Source organism: Elephantulus edwardii, unplaced genomic scaffold, assembly GCF_000299155.1.
Source record: "Elephantulus edwardii isolate Elephantulus edwardi_28Jun2011 unplaced genomic scaffold, EleEdw1.0 scaffold00515, whole genome shotgun sequence".
Taxonomy (NCBI): Eukaryota; Metazoa; Chordata; class Mammalia; order Macroscelidea; family Macroscelididae; genus Elephantulus; species Elephantulus edwardii.
Window position 1 is genome coordinate 347,340 of NW_006400265.1, and position 20,215 is coordinate 367,554.

General features: G+C 46.1%; 2 protein-coding genes across 2 annotated transcripts in view; one reads left to right on the top strand and one right to left on the bottom strand.

Moving 5' to 3' along the window:
- The window catches only part of SRD5A1 (steroid-5-alpha-reductase, alpha polypeptide 1 (3-oxo-5 alpha-steroid delta 4-dehydrogenase alpha 1)), a 130,178-nt gene extending 112,260 nt beyond the window's left edge, over positions 1-17,918 (bottom strand). Inside the window, exon 1 of the mRNA XM_006903130.1 lies at positions 17,641-17,918. Within this exon, the coding sequence (XP_006903192.1) occupies positions 17,641-17,918 (278 nt within the window). The remainder of the gene's footprint in view (positions 1-17,640) is intronic.
- A 1,892-nt stretch (positions 17,919-19,810) lies between these two features.
- NSUN2 (NOP2/Sun RNA methyltransferase family, member 2) overlaps positions 19,811-20,215 on the top strand; it is a 35,116-nt gene continuing 34,711 nt past the window's right edge. Inside the window, exons 1-2 of the mRNA XM_006903131.1 lie at positions 19,811-19,912; positions 20,027-20,184. Coding sequence (XP_006903193.1) covers positions 19,811-19,912; positions 20,027-20,184 — 260 coding nt within the window. The remainder of the gene's footprint in view (positions 19,913-20,026; positions 20,185-20,215) is intronic.

Genomic DNA, 20,215 nt, shown 5'->3' on the forward strand with positions numbered 1-20,215 from the left:
GGATTCTGGGGCTTCGTCTGACATACTTTGGACATGTTGTAAGGAGAGACAGGTCTTTAGAGAGGGACATCATGCTGGGTAGAGTAGAGGGACAGTGAAGGAGGGGAAGACCCTCTATGAGGTGGATTGATTCAGTGACTGGGGTAGGGTGTGTCAGAGGCAATGAGACTGGCACAGGATAGAGCACGGTTTAGGGCTGTTGTACATACGGTCACTATGAGTCGCAAACGACTCGACGGAACATAAAAACAACAACAACAACAACTGGTGGCCTAGTAGTGAAAAACTACACTGCAGTCCAAATGCATGCAGTTCAAATCCACTAGATGTTCTATAGGAGAAGAAGGGGCAATGCCCTTCTGAGTAACTTACAGTCTGTAAAAACAAATTGTAGAATCAGCTATGAGTCAATTAGGACTCAACAGCACACAACAACAACAATATATTAAGGAATACTGCTAGATGTAGTACTAGAGGTGGAGCCAAGATAGGGAGTCGGAGAAATCAAGAAATGTGTATATCAGGGCTGTATCATATCTCCACTATTCAATTTCTATACTGAGCGATCATTCAAGAATATTGATTTTATGAAGAGGTACTTGGCATCAGGATTGAAAGAAGACCTTCAAGAACTTGCATTATGCAGACAACAGAACCTTGCTTCCTGGAAGTGAAGAGGAGCTGAAACACTTGCTGCAGAACATCAAAGACTATAGTCTTCAATATGGATTAAATCTCAGCAGGAAGAAAAATTTTCATCACTAAGACAATAGGCAACATCGTGATAGATGGAGAAAAGACTGAAGTTGTTAATTATTTTATTTTGCTTGGATCCACAATCAACAACCTTCATCCCAGAAGTCAAGAAATCAGAAGACTGTATTGGGAAAAATCTGCTGTTAAGGACCTCTCCAAAATGCTAAGGTACAATAAGCATGTGAGACAAAGCTTTATCATCTTTGTCGCCAAGGAGCACTCTGACGGTACTTTCTCCAAGACATATTTGTTTGTTCTTTTGACAGACCATGGGATGTTTAGTACTTTTCTCCAACACCACAGCTCAAAGGCATCAATTCTTCTTCTGTCATCCTTATTCAGTATCCAGCTCTCAGATGAATAGCAAGTGATCAGAAAAAAAAGACAAACCATGGTCTGAATCAGATGCACCTAAGTTCACAAACAAACATCATTGCTCCTCAATAAATTGGAGATGTCCCTGACTGCACACTTTCCCAGTACAATACAACCCCTGATTTCTCCACTTTAGAGACAGTCCAGCAGTTTCTCCTCAATGAACTGTCTTTCTTGGCCTGAACTGCATTCTGTCTTTCCTCAACAACCTTATATTTCTGGTGCCAAAACCCAAGAGGGAACAAACCCTGATTCCCTAACTTTCCTGTCTCTCTTTTTCTCTCTACCTCCTTGCAAGTCTTATCCACAGAGACTAGAGATCTCTCCTGAGCTCACTTCATAAGCTCAGTGAAAGCCACTGAGGGCCTGTGCCTCCTATTGCTTATGTAAGTGGGAATGGACTCTGCTCTGATTCCATATTGAGATTCTCTGAAAATTCTGCAAAATTGTCTTCTGTCTCTCCATTATATGTAACCTATCCCTCTCCTCTATCCTAAAGGCACCTAGGATGTGCTGAATCATCCCAAATGGTTTCAGTACTCCATGGGCTTGATCTACCTTCGGATTGCCCCTCTTTGAACTGCTGAGAGGAGAGCAATTTGGGGTAAGTGGTGATGGTCCTCTTCTACCGGATCTCTTGCTCTCTTAGGGCTCTAGAAGTAATAGCACTAGGCCAGGCAGATCCCTTGGCCTCCTGGGCAAGTCTCTCCTGATGCTGGGGTTGCCCACATTGTGAGTAGATCTTCTTCTCATGAGGACAAAAGGAAATTAATGGATACCTTTTTCCCTGAAGAGTCTCTCTGTCTCTCTGTCCCTCCCTCCCTCCCTCAACTCGTCATCCCCAGTGATGGGAGCCAGCCAATCCCACCCTTCTCAGAAAACTCCACTGGGTTGTCTCCTCCACTCCCTTAATACTTCCTTATTGCAAGAACACTGCATAGCCACAATATCAATTAAATAATAGGTCTCTGTAGCCCTAAAACGGGACCCCCAATTTCAACACTCTCCTGTTCCCATCAAAACTCCCTCACTTTTGACCTTGCTGATCTCTTGGCAGTCCCTACTGCTCCTGCTCTCCCACCTCTGCCATGTACAAATGTTGTCTCATCACAGGAGGTCCCTTTCATGTCCACCTCAGACTCAAAGCCCTCCTTTCTTTTTCTCCCCTCCTGCCTGTCCTACTCACTCCTACAGCCTCAGCAACACAGATCGAGCCAGGAACTACAGCCAAACTTTTCCCCCACCTTCTACTGTTTTCTCTGTCTCTCTCTACTCATCCTGTTCAATCTTCTGCAACTAAAATGTTTTACAACCCTGACCTGCAAATAAAATATCACTTCCCTTCCTTTTCTGATCTCAACCCAGTATACCATGCTCCTCTAGCTCTCTACACCAAAACACACAGACAAATCCTCCAAGCTCCTGTACCCTCTTCTCTCTCAAATAGAAGCTGCTAGACTTAGAAGAAATGGCAGCAGTAAACAATCAAAAGCATTATAAAAGATAAGCTTACACATGTATAGAGTATTTTACTTTGCTTAAAATAAGTTTTAAAAAATTGTTGTTACTCTTTTCCTTAGAGTATATTCTACCCACCTTAAGCTTAACTTTTCAGCCAAAGTTCAAACAAAGCAAAAAAATTCTCCACAATTTAAAGAACCTGTCAACTTTTAAAATGCACTAACTTAGACCCTAAGTCTCAAAAGAAAAAAAATAGTAATAAATTATCATTCTACCAGTCTTCCCCTAATATGGAAAGGTTTTAGCCACCAAAGTAAGTTAAACCAAATTTTAACTGCTGCTATTTCAATGTTCAACAATAATAACTTGAAAGAAAAAAAAAGAACTAACTAAAAGTCTAACTTCTTAAAAATGCTATTGCAGTATAGTTTTTCATTCAACATGCCATAAAACTCAAACTAAACTTTTGCTTCCAGTGTAAAAAGCCTTATCAAGATCTCATAAGCCATAAATACATATTTTTAAGAACCCCAAAACAACAAAAACAAAAAGAAAAACACTGCAAGAAAATAAAGGCCAGAAGGGAAGCATTCTTCCATTTGGTTCCAATGCAGTTCTCATAAATACCTAGCTCCATAATACCCCAACTGTGTCTTAGTGGCAAAAAAGCAATTACACTGATGGAGTCTTGGCTCCCTCAGAGCCACAATGAGTGATCAACACAGTATCTCCATATACCTGGAGAAGCCTTGAGTATGCATAGACATTGCTGGTAAGATAATTCACTTTCTTCTCAACGCTAACATAAGTTATATAGTCTTACCATCTTTTGTTAACTTACTTTTCCCCTGCAAACTAACTATAGTAAGCATTAAAAAAAACCCCTACAAATAAATATCAAACTCCTCTGATAAACTGTATATAAAATAGAGTATTATATTCCTGCCAGGGATGCATCCTATCTCCATACCTTTTCAACCTATATGCAGAATAGATTATCCAGGAGGCTGGGCTCTATGAGGAGAAATGTGGGGTCAAGACTGGTGGACAATTTATCAACAATCTGCGTTATGCAGATGACACAACCCTGCTTGCTGAAACTGAAGAGGACCTGAAGCACCTGCTGCAGAGGGTCAAGGACTGCAGCCTACAATATGGATTGAGGCTCAATATCAAGAAGACAAAGATTCTCACCACTGGACCAATTGGCAGCATCAGGATGGATGGTGAAGAGATTGAGATTGTACACAGCTTTAGTTTGCTTGGCTCCACAGTCAACAGTCTTGGCACCAGTAACCAGGAAATTAAAAGGCGCATTGCCATGGGAAAGTCTGCTGTTAGGGACCTCTCCAAAGTAATGAAGAGCAATGATGCCTCTCTGGAGACTAAGGTGCATCTGATAGAGGCCATGGTCTTCACAATCACTTGTTATGCATCAGAGAGTTGGACAATGACCAAAGAGGATAGAAGGAGAATTGATGCCTTTGAGCTGTGGTGCTGGAGAAGAGTATTGAGAATACCATGAACTGTTAGGAAAACAAACAGATTCATCCTGGAAAGGGTTAAACCAGGTGGCTCCTTGGAGAGAAGGATTCTGAGGCTCCATCTAACATACTTTGGACATGTTGTAAGGAGAGACAGGTCTTTGGAGAGGGACATCATGCTGGGTAGAGGGTCAGCGCAGGAGGGGAAGACCCTCTATGAGATGGATTGATTCAGTGACTGGGATAATCGGGATGGGTGTGTCAGAGACAGTGCGATTGGCACAGGACAGAGCAGAGTTTAGGACTGTTGTACATAGGGTCGCTATGAGTCGCAAGCATAACAACAATAACAACAACATGGGGGAAACCATAAATGATCCATGAAACATCAAAAGAAGATGGAAGGAATATAGAGATTCACTATACTAAAAAGAATTGGCTGACATGGAAATATTTCTGGAAGTAACCCATATGTACAACAAACAGTGCTATCCTGGATGTACTCACTAAGTTGTGCCAAGAAATGTGGAGGACAACCTCCTGGCCACTGATGGAAAAGATCTATATTTGTTCCCATTCCAAAGAAAGGTGACCCAAAAGACTGCGGATTATCGAACAATATCATTAATATCACATGCAAACAAGATTCTACTGAAGGTTATCCAAAAACAACTGGAAATGTACATCAACCGAGGACTGCCAGATGTGAAAGGCGGGGTTTAGAAGAGGTCATGGTACTTGGAACATTATATCTAATGTTAGATGGATCTTGGCTGAAAATAGGGAGTACAAGGGGGGTGTCTATCTGTGTCTCATTGACTATGTAAAGCCATTTGACTGTGTGGATCACAGAAAACGTGGATGACTCTGAAAAGAATGGGAGTCCCAGAATATTTGATTGTGCTTATGCAAAACCTGTACTAGGACCTGGAGGCAGTCATCAGAACAGAGCAAGGAGATACTGTATGGTTCAAAATCAGGAAGGGTTTATGCCAGGGATGTATCCTTTCCATACCTTTTCAATCTATATGCAGAACAGATCATCCACGAGGTTGGGCTCTGTGAGGTGAAATGAGACATCAGGATTGGAGGAAGACTCATCAACAATCTGCGTGAAGCAGAGAACACAACACTGCTTGCTGAAACTGAGGGGGACCTGAAGTGCTTGATGCAGAAGGTCAAAGACTGCAGCCTTCAATATGGATTGAAGCTCAACATCAAGAAAAGAAAGATTCTCACCACTAGGCTGATGAGTAGCATTATGATAGGTGGTGAAGAGACTGAGATTGTTAATAGCTTTCGTTTGCTTGGCTCCACAATCAACACTCTTGGTACCAGCAGTTAGGAAATCAAGAGATGAATTGCATTGGGAAATTTGGCTGCCAGGGACTTCTCCAGTGTACTGAAGAGCAATAATATCAGTCTGGAAACTAAAGTATGCCTGATCCAGGCCATGGTCTTCACAATTGTTTGCTATGTGTTGGAGAGCTGGACAATGACTTGGGATCATAGAAGAGAATTGGTGCCTTTGAGCTGTGGTGCTATAGAAGAATGTTGGGTATACCATGGACTGCCAGGAGAACAGGTTCGTCCTAAAGAAGGTGAAGCCAGGGTGATCTCACTGGAGGCAAGGATTATGAGGCCTTGTCTGACATACTTAGGGCAGGTGGCAAGGAGGGACCAGTTCTTGGAGAGGGACATCATGTTTGGAAGGGTGGAGGGACAGAGAAAAATAGGAAGACCATTGATGAGATGGATTGACTCAATGACTGGGGTAAATTAGGGTAGGTGTATCAGAGACAGTAAAGTTAGCACAGGACAGAGCAGGTTTCAGGGCTACTTTACAAAGAGTTGCTATGAGTCGTAAGTGATTTGACGGTGCATAACAACAATCTCATATGAATAAAAGCCAATGCTAATGAAGTGAAAAGTTCAAACTGCACTAAAGGCATTGCCAAAAAATAATGGGATACAAATGGACATGATTCCAAAGACAGAGGCAGCCATGGAAGTACTCATCAGTTTATGCTAGGAAATTCGGAGCACAGCTGCCTGGCTGACAGACTGGAAGAGCTACATATTTGTTGCCATTAACCTAGATAAGTGATCTAATGTTGTTGTTAGGTGCACTCAAGTTGAGTATGACTCATAGCAATCATTTAAACAACAGATCTGAACCTCCATTATTTTCTGTGCCATCTTCACACTTGCTGACACACTAGAATCCATTGTGGCAGTCACCATGTTAATTCACTTGGTTGAGGGTCTTCCTCACCTTTAGCTAACCCTTCACCCTTCCAAGCTTCATGTCCCTCTCCAACATAGTCCCTCCTAGCAACATGCCCAAATTATGTAAGGTGAAGCTTAATCATCCTTGCCTCCAAAGAGTACTCTAGCTGCACCCTTTCCAAGACATATTTCTTTTTTCTTTTGGCAGTCCATGGGATGTTCAGTGCTCCTTTCAAGCAATTCAGCTCAAAGGCATCAATTCTTCTTATTCTGTCATTTCTATTCATTGTTCAGCTGGCAATAACAAGTGATTGGAAAGACCATGGTCTAAATCAGATGCACCTAAGTCCTCAAACTGACATAATTACTCCTAAATAATTTGAAGAGGTCCCTAACTGCAGACTTTTCCAATGCAATATATCTCCCAATTTCCTTGGTACCAGCAGGTACCATGGGTTTTAATTGTGGATCCAAGTAAGATGAAGTTGTTGACATTTTTATCTCTTTTCCATCCACCATGATGTTGCCTATCGAAACTTTGTTTTCCTGACATTGAAAAGCAATCCAAATTGAAGGCTGCATACCCTGAGACTCTGCAGCAAGTATCTCAAGTACGCCTCACTTTTGTGTTACCTGCAATACCATTAATATCATACGCAAACAAAATACTGCTGAAGATCTTTCAAAAATAGCTAGAACAGTACATAGACAGAGAACTAAGTTGGATTTAGAAGAGGCTATATCACCAGGGATATCATTACTGATGTCAAATGGATCCTGGCTGAAAGTAGAGAATACTAAAAGAATGTCTATTTGTGCTTTATTGAGTATGCAATGGCATTTGACCGTGCAGATCACAACAAATTATAGCTAACTTTGAGAAGAACGGGAATGTCAGTACACTTAATTCAGCTCATGTGAAACCTATACCTAGACCAAGAGGTTACTGTGTAAATAGAGCAGGGAAACACTACATGGTTTAAAATTATGAATAGTGTGCATCAATGTTTTATCCTTTCTCCATATCTATTTAATCTATAGGTTGAGCAAATTGCTCAAGAAGCTGGACTCTGTGAAGAAAAATGTGGCATCGGGAATGGAAGAAGACGCGTCAATTACCTTCATTACGTGGTTGACACAACCTCTGGTTGCTGATATTAAGGAGGAGTTGAAGCATTTGCTGCAGAAAAAGAAACACTTCAGCCTTAATATGGATTACATTTCAGCATCAAGAAAACAAAAATCAACTTAGAAGGTAGAAAGAGACTGCCAAATACAGCCAGAAATGCACAATCTGAAGAAGATAAAATTGATGACTAGGACCTTCTAAAGATTAAATATAAAAAAAAAAGATTAAATCTCTGTGCACATCAAAAACTTTTTCTAAATAGGTGAAAAGAAAACCCACCAACTGGGAACAAACATTTGGTAACACCATCTCAGACAAGAGTCTCATAATGAAAGTTTACCGAATACTCCTGGGCCTCCACAAGAAAAACTAATAATCAAATTACAAAACGAGCAAAAGATATGGAAATAAAGAATTTTCACAGAGAAAGATACTCAAAGGGCCAACAGACACATGAAAAAATATTCCAAATCACTGGCATTAAAAGAGATGCAAATCAAAATCACAATGAGATACCATAAAACTCCAGTAACAGTGACAAAGCTTAACAGGGCAGCAAGTAATAAATGCTGGAGATGATGTAGCAAGATAGGAACTCCTACACATTGTTGGTGGGATTGTAAAATGGTACAACCACTCTGGAAGGCAGTTTGGTGCTTCCTCAAAAAGCTGAACATAGAAATTCCATCTGACTCGCTATTCCACTGCTTGGTATATATCCTGAGAAAATGAGAACTGAGGCACTGAGAAATGGAGACTTGTACACCAATGTTCATAGCAGTGTTATTCACTATTCCAATGTTCATAGCAGCATTATGCACCATTGCAAGAAGAAAGAAACAGCCCAGATGTCCAACCACAATTGAATGGACTGAGAAATTATGGTACATTCACACAATGGAATACTACACAGGATGCAGGAGCAGTGATTTCGTTAATTATTACCTAACTTGGAAGGGACTGGAGAGTATTATATTGAGTGAACGAACTCAGTCCCTCAAGGATAAATATTGTATAAAACCATTATTGTAGAATGAGTATGAGGATCCAAAAGGGAGGTGGAAGCAGAGGGATGAGGATGAGGATGGGGGGGCGGGAGGATTAAGCATGGAGTTGTACAATTTTGATGGGGGGATAAGGAAAATTGGAAGAATCTGGTCTGAAAAACAATGTATTCCAGTTTTGTAAATAAACTAGTAAAATAATTTTTAGAAAATCTGCAGTCAACAACCTCTAAAAAATTATTGAGGAGTAGTGATGTCACTTTGAGGACTAAGATGCACCTGATCCAGGCCATGGTCTTTTCAGTTATTTACTATGCATCTGACAGCTGGACAATGAATGTGGATGACAGAAAAAGAATTGATGCCTACAAGCTGTGGTACTGGAGAAGCATAGTGAATATCCCATGGACTGCCAAGAGAGCAAACAGATACGCTTTAGAGAAGGTGCATCCAGAATGCTTCTTGGAGACAAAGATGATAAGGTTTCATCTCACATACTTCGGGTACTTTGCTAGGAGAGGTTATTCTTTGGAGAGGGGCATTGTGTTTGGAAAAGTGGAACGACAGTGAAGGAGAGAAAGATCCTCAATCAGGTAGAGTGGCACAGTGATGATAACAATGCGCTTGAGAGTTTCAGAGGTTATTAGGACAGCACAGGATAGGATAGGGCTTGGGTCTGTAGTTCATAAGGTCACTATCAATCATATTCGACTCAACTGCACCTAACAACAACTTACACACTAGGGAGCTTTGGTGACCCAGTGGTAAAGAGCTGTACTATCAAACCCAAGGGCACATAGTTTAAATCCACCATGGGAGAAAGATGAGCAATCAACAAGTGATTTACTTCCTCTGAAAACCTGATGGAGGTTCAGCTATGAATTATTTACAACTCAATGACACATAACATCAGCTCATGTACTGGTGGCCCTGGTAGCCAGGTAGTGAGAAGATGTGTTGCCAATATAAAGGTAAGGGGTTCAAATGCACCAGATGCTCCTCGGGAGAAAGAAGGGAAATCTCTTCCCATATAATTTAGTGCTTCTGAAAATTTACTGTGGATGGTGGTATAGTATAGCGCTTTCTCCAAAAGTTGCAAATAGAGATCCCATTTGACCCAGCAATTCCACTACTGGGAATATATCCCAAAGAGACCATAACTGACATCCAAGCAGATATATGTACACCCATGTTTATTGCGCCTTTGTTCACAATAGCAAGGAGTTGGAAACAACCTAAGTGCCCATCAACAAATGAATGGACAGAGAAGCTGTGGTATATTCACACAATGGAATACTACACTGCATTGAAAAACAAGGAACTCATGCAATATTATTCAAAATGAATGACCCTGGAGGACACTGTGCTGAGTGAAGTATCTCAGTCACAAAAGGACAAATACTGCATGGTGCCACTGTTGTAAAACAGGACTGGCCTCAGGGTTGGGGGAAGACTGAGAAAGATGGGTTCAATAATGTATACTGCACTGAAATAGATGAGGGAGAAAACTGTTTAAAAGGGATATGTGATTAGGTATTTTTGTCATGACAGGAGTCCAGAGTGAAGGCTGCATTAGTGGAGTGGACCTGTGGGAGGGATTGTAAAACAATGAAAGAATTTTTCTTTTACTTTTCAAAGAGGGTTGTATACTAGGGGGGAGGGTTGGGAGGAGAGAAAAGTGCAACAATGAATGAATGGAAATCCAAAGTCTCTGTTAATTTTCATTGAAATTAATAATTGTTTTAAGAAAAGAAAAAAAAGACAAAAAAAAAACCAAATAAAATTTACTGGAGAGTCAGCTATGAGTTGGTTGCAACTTTAAGGCACATAACACCACCAACTTTCGCATCCCACTTTTTTTCTCCAAACAATTCATGTGAGTAAATTACTCATCAACTTAGATGTCCACTCTACTATTTTGAATAAGGAAGATAGAAGAAGAATGGATGTCTTTGAACTATGGCACTGGTGAAGAGTATTGACTATACGACGGACTGCCAAAAGAGCAAACACATCTGCCTTGCGAGAGAAGCAATGAGGGTGCTCCTTCGAGTGAGGGAGAGTGACATTTTGTCTCACAGACTTTGGGCACATTACCAGGAGGGGGCAGTTCTTAGAGAAAGACATCATTTGGGGAAAGATAGAGGGCCAGAGAAAACAGAAAGACTGTCAAGAAGGTGGGCTGACACAATAAGATGAGCTTGAGCATGGTGGAGACCAGGGGACGGGCCAGGGTAGGGCAAGTTTCAGGTTTGTTGTTCATCAGATTTCTGTGAGTCGTGATCAACTCAACACCTGGCAACAACACTGTATTAAGCACAATAATATTGGCTAAGTACAATAATACTTAAGTCATTCTACAATAATGTGCACATGCTGGCCCTTGACCCTTGTTGTCTTCCACGTAATTATACATTCCTTTTTGTAAGATCACAAAAGCAGAGGTCTGAGCAGTGGCATTGGTGATGTCTAGCTATCAGTACAGTAGGGACCTGAGACTTCTCCTGGTAAATGATCATAGATAAAGAGAAGATGCCTGACGATATGTCTGGAGTCCTAAAACCCTGCTTTAGGCAGGAAGCCATCTAGTCAATGAAATAACTGCAAGCTGAGGAAGATACTCTTATGATAATAGTGATTGTTTGTGGGTGTTTTTTTTTATTTTCTTTTGGTGTGGGGTATAAACTGTTGATCAGAAGAAGGGATTGTGAAAGAGCTGGAAAGAATGACATACTTAGCATAAAGACAGGCTTCTACCAAGGCTGCAGATTGAAATCGGTTTGGCCTGTTTAAGCCTTATTCTGAGCTGACTGAAAAGTCAGGTAGGCAGCAAGCCTCAGGAAGCCTGCAGACTTCCCTTTCCTCGCAGTATAGTCCCATGGAGGAAAGGCACTCAGGCTGGTTGCTGAAATACCCATATATTAACAGGATTTTAACCTGACTCAACTTTATGATTAACAAAACATTGCTCAAGAGATCTCTGCATTGTCTGGTGTCTGTTAAAGTATGATTTTATAAACACCAACCAATCGAGTTCTTTCTTGTAAATTCTTGGACATTATGTACTAAAACTCTGGCGATTTCCTCTCTTGCGAGCACTCTGCTGAACCTCCCGTGTTCTGCCTGACCTGTTGTGCCAGTACTTGAAGAAAAGCCCTTGCTTCAGTTTTACTAGAAACTCCAATTTACTCTTTACCAACTCTTACAGACTATTGGACATAATCCCCCAAGGAATACCTAATTAAATCAAAAGATCTAATTTGGTGATTCAGGGGGTCCTGTTGATTTGAATGACTTTGTGACTCCCCCCCCTCCCCCCGGCAGTCTGGGATCACAAACATTGTTGACACTTTCTAGATTTGCTGGGGGACTGAGGGAGTTCCTCTTGCTGGTCTTTCCCTCTGCAGAGGACTCCTATAGGGGTGACTGAGTTGTGCAAATCCTTTCCAACAAACACTATCAGTGCCATAAGTGCTCCTCTGTTGCACAATCATAATGAAAGTGACACTCTCTTACATTCCACACCTTTGTAAAAAAGTTCTGCCCCCCCCTCAAGTATTAGCATCTGAATGGCAAGGGCCCTTTGTCCCAGCTCTGACGCCCTCCTGCATTTTAAGAGGACATAGCATGGCCAGACCATGAAGAGACAGGAAGGAAGCAATGCTGGAGCAGGGAAGATGAGGTACTTGGAGGAACTGTCCTCAGGGTTAGCTGTCTGGTTGAGTACAGGTTGGACAGGTGAAGGGAAGAGGGGCCATGAGAGCCTGACTCTCCAAAACCTGCTCTCTGGGGGCACTGAGTGGTTCTCCAAGAGGCCAGGAATGGAACAGATCTGAGGAATCCTGGGAAGTGGACACACAGTTGAGAGCTTGGATCAGAGACAGTCTAACAACATGCTGACCTAGGAGGAAGAGGTGGTACACAAAGTCAGGGGTTTCTAGGACTTCAAAGTCCCTTTAGGGTAACACTAGGGCTGCCTGCAGATACCTAGGAAAGCTGAGTGTCAGGATGGAAATTCCACATGGGGGACATCTGAGCGGGGGGGGGGGCGGGTGGGGGGGAGCAATGCAATACCTGAAGATGGGGGGAGCAGGTCAAGACTAGGAGTGGACAATGGAGACACCGAACAAGTGTTTGGGGCCAAGGGTCCCCTGATAGGCATTTGGGTCCTTGGGCCTGATTTTTGTGGAGCTCCCAAATAAAACAGTCTTGGAAGCAGGAGTAGTATACACTTAAAAAAGAAAAAAGAAGCTTGCCTCTGGAAACTATGAACTTAGAGCAAATATGAAAGTTTCATGTTCAAGACTTTCATTCATAGAGTTCCTATGAGTCGTCTACAACTCAATGGCACTTAACAACAAGTGTAGGCACTAGGACAGGACAGGGTTCAGTGCTGTTGTTCACGGGGTTTCTGAGTCAGACTTGACTCAAAAGTACTTGACCAATGCAGTGACTAAAGCCCCAGTGTGCTAATCACAATGCTGTCAGTACGAATTCATCAGCTGCTCCACAGTAGAAAGACATGACAGACTGATTCTGTAGAGATTGCAGCCTTGGAGACCCCATGGGGTAGCTCTGTTCTGTCCTACAGACTCATGAGGAATCAGGATGGGCTTGTTGCAAGGGTGGACTGTCCTTGCTCCTCACTGATCTCAGGCCCAAGCTTCAGCCACAGGGGTCACCTGCTACCTGTGGCCGCTGCTCCCTGATCATATGTGAGTCCTTCCCTCAGCCCCTGCCTGGTAACCTGCCTGCTTACTCCTGTTGCCCCCTGCTGCCTGCTGGCTGGAACACTTTCCCCTGTGCCACCATTTGCCTGGCACCTGTAGCCTCAGCTGGCTAGCTCATGGAAACCGTAGGATGCCTTCTCCATGCCTAGTCTCTCCGGCCTCTCACTCACTCAGGTCGGATGACTGTTTAATAAATTAGTTCTTAGTAGAATGGAAAATGTTTACCTTCCCTGTTTAGTAGAGCTCAACACAGAAGTATCACTGGGATTGATGTCACCCATTGTGTTAACTCGTGGTATCACCCCTTGTCCTCATGGACTTCCTGCACAGCAGAACCTACTGAATGTGGCCCAGGCCCCCAGAGTCCCTAGCATCATTGCCTGTAGGTGACTGCACACCATGGCCTGTGAGTCCTACCTCTACCCTGTCCCAAGTGCCCCTGGCTGCACCCTCCTGTACCTGGCCCGAGTGTGTCATGGTGCTCACACCTAATCCGGGGTCCAGTGTCCTTCCATGTCAGCCCCGACAGCTCACACCCCACAAAAATTATATAGACAATCATTCTGCAATAACCCCTCTGATAGCATCACCTGGGGTATATGCACCTCCTGTGGTGACATCTCTGTCTCAAAGGTCTCCAAGCCAAGCAAGTCCTGTGTACAAGTTGCACGTGCAGATTTAATTGAAAAGCCCAAAGTTCAGTCATTTATAAAACAATTCCTGACCCCAGACATCCCTCTGAGAACTGGTCTTGTCCGCTGGGTCCTCAGGCCTCAGCTATGTGTTGATGAGCTCCCACCCTGTAGGTGGACAGTACAGAGTGCCTTAGGTCAAAGAACTTCAACTGCAGACTTTCTTGTTGATGAAGCTCAAAGAAACAGGCCTCAGTATGGATCACACCTCAACACTGAGAAAACAAAATCTTCCCCACTGGATCAACAGGCAGCATCGTGATAGACGGAGAAAGGATGGAAGTTGTTAAGGATTTCATTTTCCTCAGATCCACAGTCAACATCCATGGAAGCACAGTCGAGAAGTTAAGTGATATATTGTGTTAGGCAAATCTGAAACCAAAGGCCTCTTTAAAGTGCTAAAGAGCAAAAGCATGACTCTAAGGACTGAAGTGACCTGACCTGAGTCATTTTCAATTGCTTCCTATGCATGGCAGGGAGCTCTGGTGGCTTAGTGGTAAAAAGCTCCACTGTAATTCAAAAGGCATGTGGTTTGAACCCACCAGCTGTTCTGCTGAAGAAGGATGGGCAATCTTCCCTTGTGTGATTTACAGCCTCTGAAAACCTGTTAGAGGATGAGCTATAAGTTGTTTCTGAATCCACGCCACACAACAACAATGCATGTGAAAGTAAGACAATGAGTATAGAACACTGAAGGAAAATTGATGCCTTTGAATTGTGATGATGGCAGACTATTGAATATACTGAGGAAGAACCAGGGAGCTCTGGAGGCCTGGTGGTAAGAAACTGCATTGCAATCCCAAAGGCTCAGGGTTGAAATCCACCAGTTGTTTTGTGTTGAAAGGATGGGCAGTCTCCTCCCATGCTGGAGGGTCAGCTATGGGTTGAGTCCAACTCAATGGTACATAACAACAATCAGAAGAAAAAAAAATATATATATATCTTTAGAGAACTGTAGTCAGAGTGCTCCAAGGTTGGTTAGACTTTGTGTCACATACTTTGAACAATGAATGTGTTATCAGGAGGTGCAAGACCCTGAAGGATATAATGTTGGGGAAAGTGGAGGTTCAGGGGGAAAGTGGTAGACTTTCAGAGGACTGACACAGTGGCAGCAACAATGGGTTTGAGCACGGTGAAACTTGCGAGGATGGTTTACGATAGGCTACAGTTCCATCTGCTTTTCATAGGGTCACTATGAGTCAATGTCAAATTGATGTCTCCTAACAAGCCTTCCAAACAAAACTCAGAAGAGTGGTCCCTTTGCTCCCAACATCACTCCAGGCTGCGGGAAGTGTCCAAGTGTCTGTGTGTGCAGCCATACCTTGTCTAAAGTGCTCAGCTTCACACATACTGCTTCTCACAAAGAAGTTCTGTGGCCACCCAGTGTTGAGCAGGACTTGTGGTGCCATTTTTCTAATTGCACGTGCCCCACTTCATGTTGCTATGTTCTCCTTTGACCATTCTCACAATTATTCCAATCCCCCCCCCCATGCTATCTCACACCTCAGAGACAATGGTTCAGGGTCAACCAAACTTTTCTATGCACTGGGAAGTGAAAAGCCTTGTACCACTGCTGCTTTTTTTTTAATTGGCTTTATCGCAGTGGTATGGAAGTGAACCCACAATGACTCTGACATGTGTTTAACACGGATATGTCCATGTGCAATAGCCACATACAATCAAAACATCCATCATTTCCTGCAAAGGTCATGGGGTGAACTCTATTCATTGCCTGCCTTCGAGACTGGATTATCTTTTTACCCAGTTTTGAGATGTGGAACCTCTAGATCAAGGCAGATTGGGTAATCCTGCCCAAGAGTCCAGGGCTTGCTTTTAGAGTCTAGAGAAACAACCAGCCAGCAATAGACTCAAGCATGCCAATTGAGTGCTAACAATATTCACCAAGTGACAAAAAGTCAAGCAAAAAATTTCACTGGGTATTGCAAGGCTGAGGAGCTACACTTCCTTGGAGACTAAGTCAGGCACGTGTGACACTCAGGAAGGTTTGGTGAACTCAGAGTTTGTCATTCTGCAAAGTGTAAAAGAAATAGGGGGAGGGGTTCACACATAGGTGGGAGACACACAGAGTGAGCCAGGTAGGGCTTGGGGACTTGTACCTGGGTCTTGTGCACTGAGGACTGCGGCAGGAACAGGCACCCGACTAGGTACAGGCTGTGCTTGTGGTGTTTCTCCCCATCAGACAGTAGGACTCCAGGGAGAAAAGAGAAACCCACCCACACACAAGTTGCTCTTCCTACCTGCCTGTGAAGCAGAGTTTCAGGAAACAACCTGTGCTCAGAGATGTTAAGAAGCTGCCCACACTCACCCAGGAGGCAAACCCAGAAGTCAGGATTCAGAGAATATCCTTTCTTATTAAGCAGCTTATTGAAGTTCAAATGAGAGACTTAAACTTTTGAGTGTAAACTCAGTAGCTAAGATTCAAATACCTCAAGCACAACCATTTTACAAAAAACCTTTTGATGGTCTCCTTCCCAACTTTATGTGTTTCTTCACAGAACTAGCCACCCATGCAAATGAAATTGGGAACCCCTTGCACAATGTAGGGTGAAACGTCTTTAAGATTCAAGCCCAACAGGAATCACAAAGCAGGCTGGGGAAACAGGTTTGCAAGTTGCAACTTGATCATCTGATCAAGAGAAAACCATCACATGCAGAGAGTGACAGCACCCAAAGGCAAGAAAGTACTCAATCTGATCTTGGTGCATGTGAGGCCATCTGCATCCATGCTTTATGTTTTAAAGCTACTGGAGAAACTTTAACGTCGATCCAAACAGAACAAACTGCAGGGTAATTACACAGCTAACACTTCCCATTTTGGACTTACAAAATCCCAAAACACAACATCAACAAATTATTAAAATAGCCCTTTCTAAAACAGCCTTGGAGATGCAGTGGTTATCCTTTCCATAAGTTACACCTTAGGACTCTTTATAGGGTCTGCCATAATTTGGCCACAAGTTGTATGTAACCCATTGCAGGCATATATGATAATTTTCCCTTTCTCCAGGTCAAAATCTACTTCTTATTTCTAAACCATTCCCAGTACCAAGGAGCTAAAAGGAGAGTGGGACAGGGCAAGGAGCTAACCAGCTCAGATAGGACATGGGAGAGGACCCTGGAATTGGAGAAGAGACCTTAGAGAACGGGCGTGCAGGGGTTGGACCAAGGCAACCTCTGGGACAGAGGACTCGCAGGATGAAGTGAGGGGTCAACAAGGTGTGAGGTTGGCCTTAGGGTCAGGACTGTGGGTTCACAGAGTGCAGGGACCATGGGGTGTAGGGTCAGCGGGGTCCAGTGAGAGGGCTGGGAGGGCCGGGCAGGGAGGAGTTGGACAGACCTTAGAGTTGAAGGTCAATGGGTCAGTACAGGAGTGCAGGTCAGCAAAGGGTGAGGTCAGTGGGGGTGCGGAATCGGAAGAACCAGGGCGGGGAAATGGGGAAGCCAGTCCACAGGGTCAGGTGAGGGGACCAAGGTGCTGGGAACGTAGGGCAGTGATGCAGGTAGAGGACCCAGGGGCGAGAAGTGGAGAGACGGGGAACCAGGCGCGGGTTGGTCGGCAAGGTAGGCCAGCGGGGGACGGGCAGTCGGGGGCGGGGAACGGCTCAGACGTCCTTTGTTGGGTCAGGACACCGGGCACAGGTCGGCAGGGGCTGTGATGGGGATCAGGGAACCCAGGGGCGGAGCCAGTGGGGCACGGGCAGGCGCGAGCGGGTGCAGTTCTGCTGCCCGAGCAGAGCGGTCGGCGCGCGGGACGGTTACCGGTGTGCGTAGTGGATGATGAACATGGCCAGCAGCAGGGCGTTGGGTGCGCGGCGCAGGTGGTGGTCAGCGAGGGCGCACTCGAGCAGCGGCAGGGCCAGCGAGGGCAGCTCCTGCAGCACCCACGCCAGCCGCGCCGGCACCTGCCAGCACCAGCTGGACGACGAGTACCGACCATACGACGTGCCATAGCGCTGCAGCAGCAGCATGGTGAAGCAGCCGAGCACAGCCAGAAGGCCGGCCAGCGCGTCCAGCAGCTCCCGCTCGCTGAACTCCATGGTCGGGGACCGCACTCCATGCCAGGCGACTGCTCATGTAGGCGGAGGGCAAAGGCGCGGTCCTGGGTAGCCCGGGCCACGTGCAGGGCGGGCCTGGTCGTCACCAAGCTCCGGTGGACACGCCCCTGGGGCCCGCCCCCGCCCGGCTTGAGCTGGGAGCTCGCCAACTGTCCACTTGCTCTTTGTGATGTGGCGGGGCAGGGATATGGCTTCCCGGGTGTGCGTGTGTGTGTGTGTGGGGGGGGGACGGACTTGGAGTGGGGACTCTGGGATGGGATGCGTGGCCCCCTGTCAAGGGTGAGGCCTCTGGAATGGGGCGGAACCAAGGGCCAGGGGTAAGGACTCTGGGATACAGAGGGTATGGCCTCTAGGATGGAGCGGGACGCAGGTGAAGTCTCTAGGATGGGGGAGTTGAGGGCTAAGGGTGAGGGCTCTCGGATGGGATGGCACCACCCGCTGAGGGTGGGGCTTCGCGAATGGGATTGTGCGCAGGTCAGATGTAGGGGTTTCTGGGATGGAGTAGAGGATTTGGGTTAGATCTCGGCCTCCCAGGTAGTCCTGGAGAGAGGGTACAGGGTCTCAGAGATCTGAGCTGGCCGCAGGCTCAGGGGTGGGGCCTCCATGATGCAGGGTGGAGCCTTAAGTGGGGAGCATCATTTGAAGATAAATTTGACCTCAGGGATGGGGCCTCTGAAATCTGTGCTGGACCGCTGAAAGGAGGTAAGACCTTGATTATATCGTCCACAGAAAAGAAAGGTTCAGCTCAGGGGCAGGATCTCAGAGATGTGAGCTAGCTATGGGCTCGGGGGCGGGACCATAATACAGGGCGGAGTCGTGGGGCGGAGCCTCGGAGATGCCTGGTCGAACTTGGGGGTCTGATCGGGGGGAGGGGCACGAGATCAGGAGCGGGATTGACCCAGGGCGCGAGTCGGGGGCGGGGCCTCGTTGACAGAGGGCGGGGCTTGGGGCGGAACCCCAGCTCCCAGGTAAGATTGTTTCTGGGGGCTGAGATCCGAGCTAGGCCAGGATTCGAGGCTGTGATGATAGAAGGCGATGTTTAGAGGAGGGGCCTCAATCTACTTGCTAGCTGTTTACTCAGCTTCAGAGATCGGAGTGCAGCCTCGGTGATTGCTTTTGATTGGTCAGGAGAGAGACCTCAGACCTTAGAGCTGAGGTAGTGGATCAGGAGTGTAGGCAAGAACGATAAGGGTGGTGCCCCCATCTCAAGGGGCTTGGAGACAAGGCCAGGAGCTTGTTGGCAGGGGATTGGGGATAGGAGAGAGAAAGAGGGGATAGCCTTAGAGTGGGAGCGGGGGCCCCGGGCCAGTGTACGGGGCGTCTGGGAGGAAAAGAGGAGACCGAGGAAGGTCTTCAGGGATTGGATGGCTGGTGAAATCGCAGCTGGGGTTGGAGCCTAGTGCTTGGAGGAAGGGCCAGCATGGAATGCGGGGCAAGCTCGAGAAGCGACTTCTCCAGCCCAGGGCCGTGATGGCCCCACCCCTGGCCCGTGTTCCGCCGCTCTGCACAGAGGCTGTCTGTGGCGTTGCCTGAACGCGTTCGGAAAATTCAGGCACTTAGAGTGACGAAAGCTTGCTACTCTCTCATCTTCAGCTACTGCTTACTTTCTCTGGGCTGATAACTGTGTTTCGAAGCGTTGTGACGCCGCTGGCTGTGTTTTCTGTGGATCCCGGCAGGCAGTGGACAGACCCGGTCCTGATGTGGGGGTCCTCGGGAGTCCCGGAAGTCATCGGTGCTCGGCGTGGAGCGGCGCTGCGTGTACCCGGAAGTGGGCAGCCGTCCGCTGCCCTCCGCGTGGACTTGCTGCTCTCGGCGTGGACCTGCCGCTGCGTGTCCTCGGCGTGGTGCGGCCGCTGCGGGCGGCGTGGACAGTGATGGGACGCCGGGCGCGCGGCCGGCGGCTCCAGCAGCATCAGCAGCGGCCCGAGGGCGGGGAGGACGCGGCCGAGCGCGGCGGCAGGAAGCGCAGCGCGGCGGTAGGGCCGAGCTGCCGGGGAGGGGGACCCCGGGATTACGGAGAGCCTAAGGGGAGTCCTCGGGAGGGGCGCCCCAACACCTCTGCTCGGGATAACGTCCTTCTCTTTCTTTAGGGCTGGGAAGGCGGGTACCCCGAGATCATCAAAGAGAACAAGCTGTTTGAGCACTACTACCAGGAGCTCAAGATTGTGCCCGAGGGCGAGTGGGAACAGTTTATGGGGGCGCTGCGGGAGCCCCTCCCAGCCACCATAAGGATTACCGGGTACAAAAGGTACGGCTTAGTTTTATTTGCTGGAGAAGGG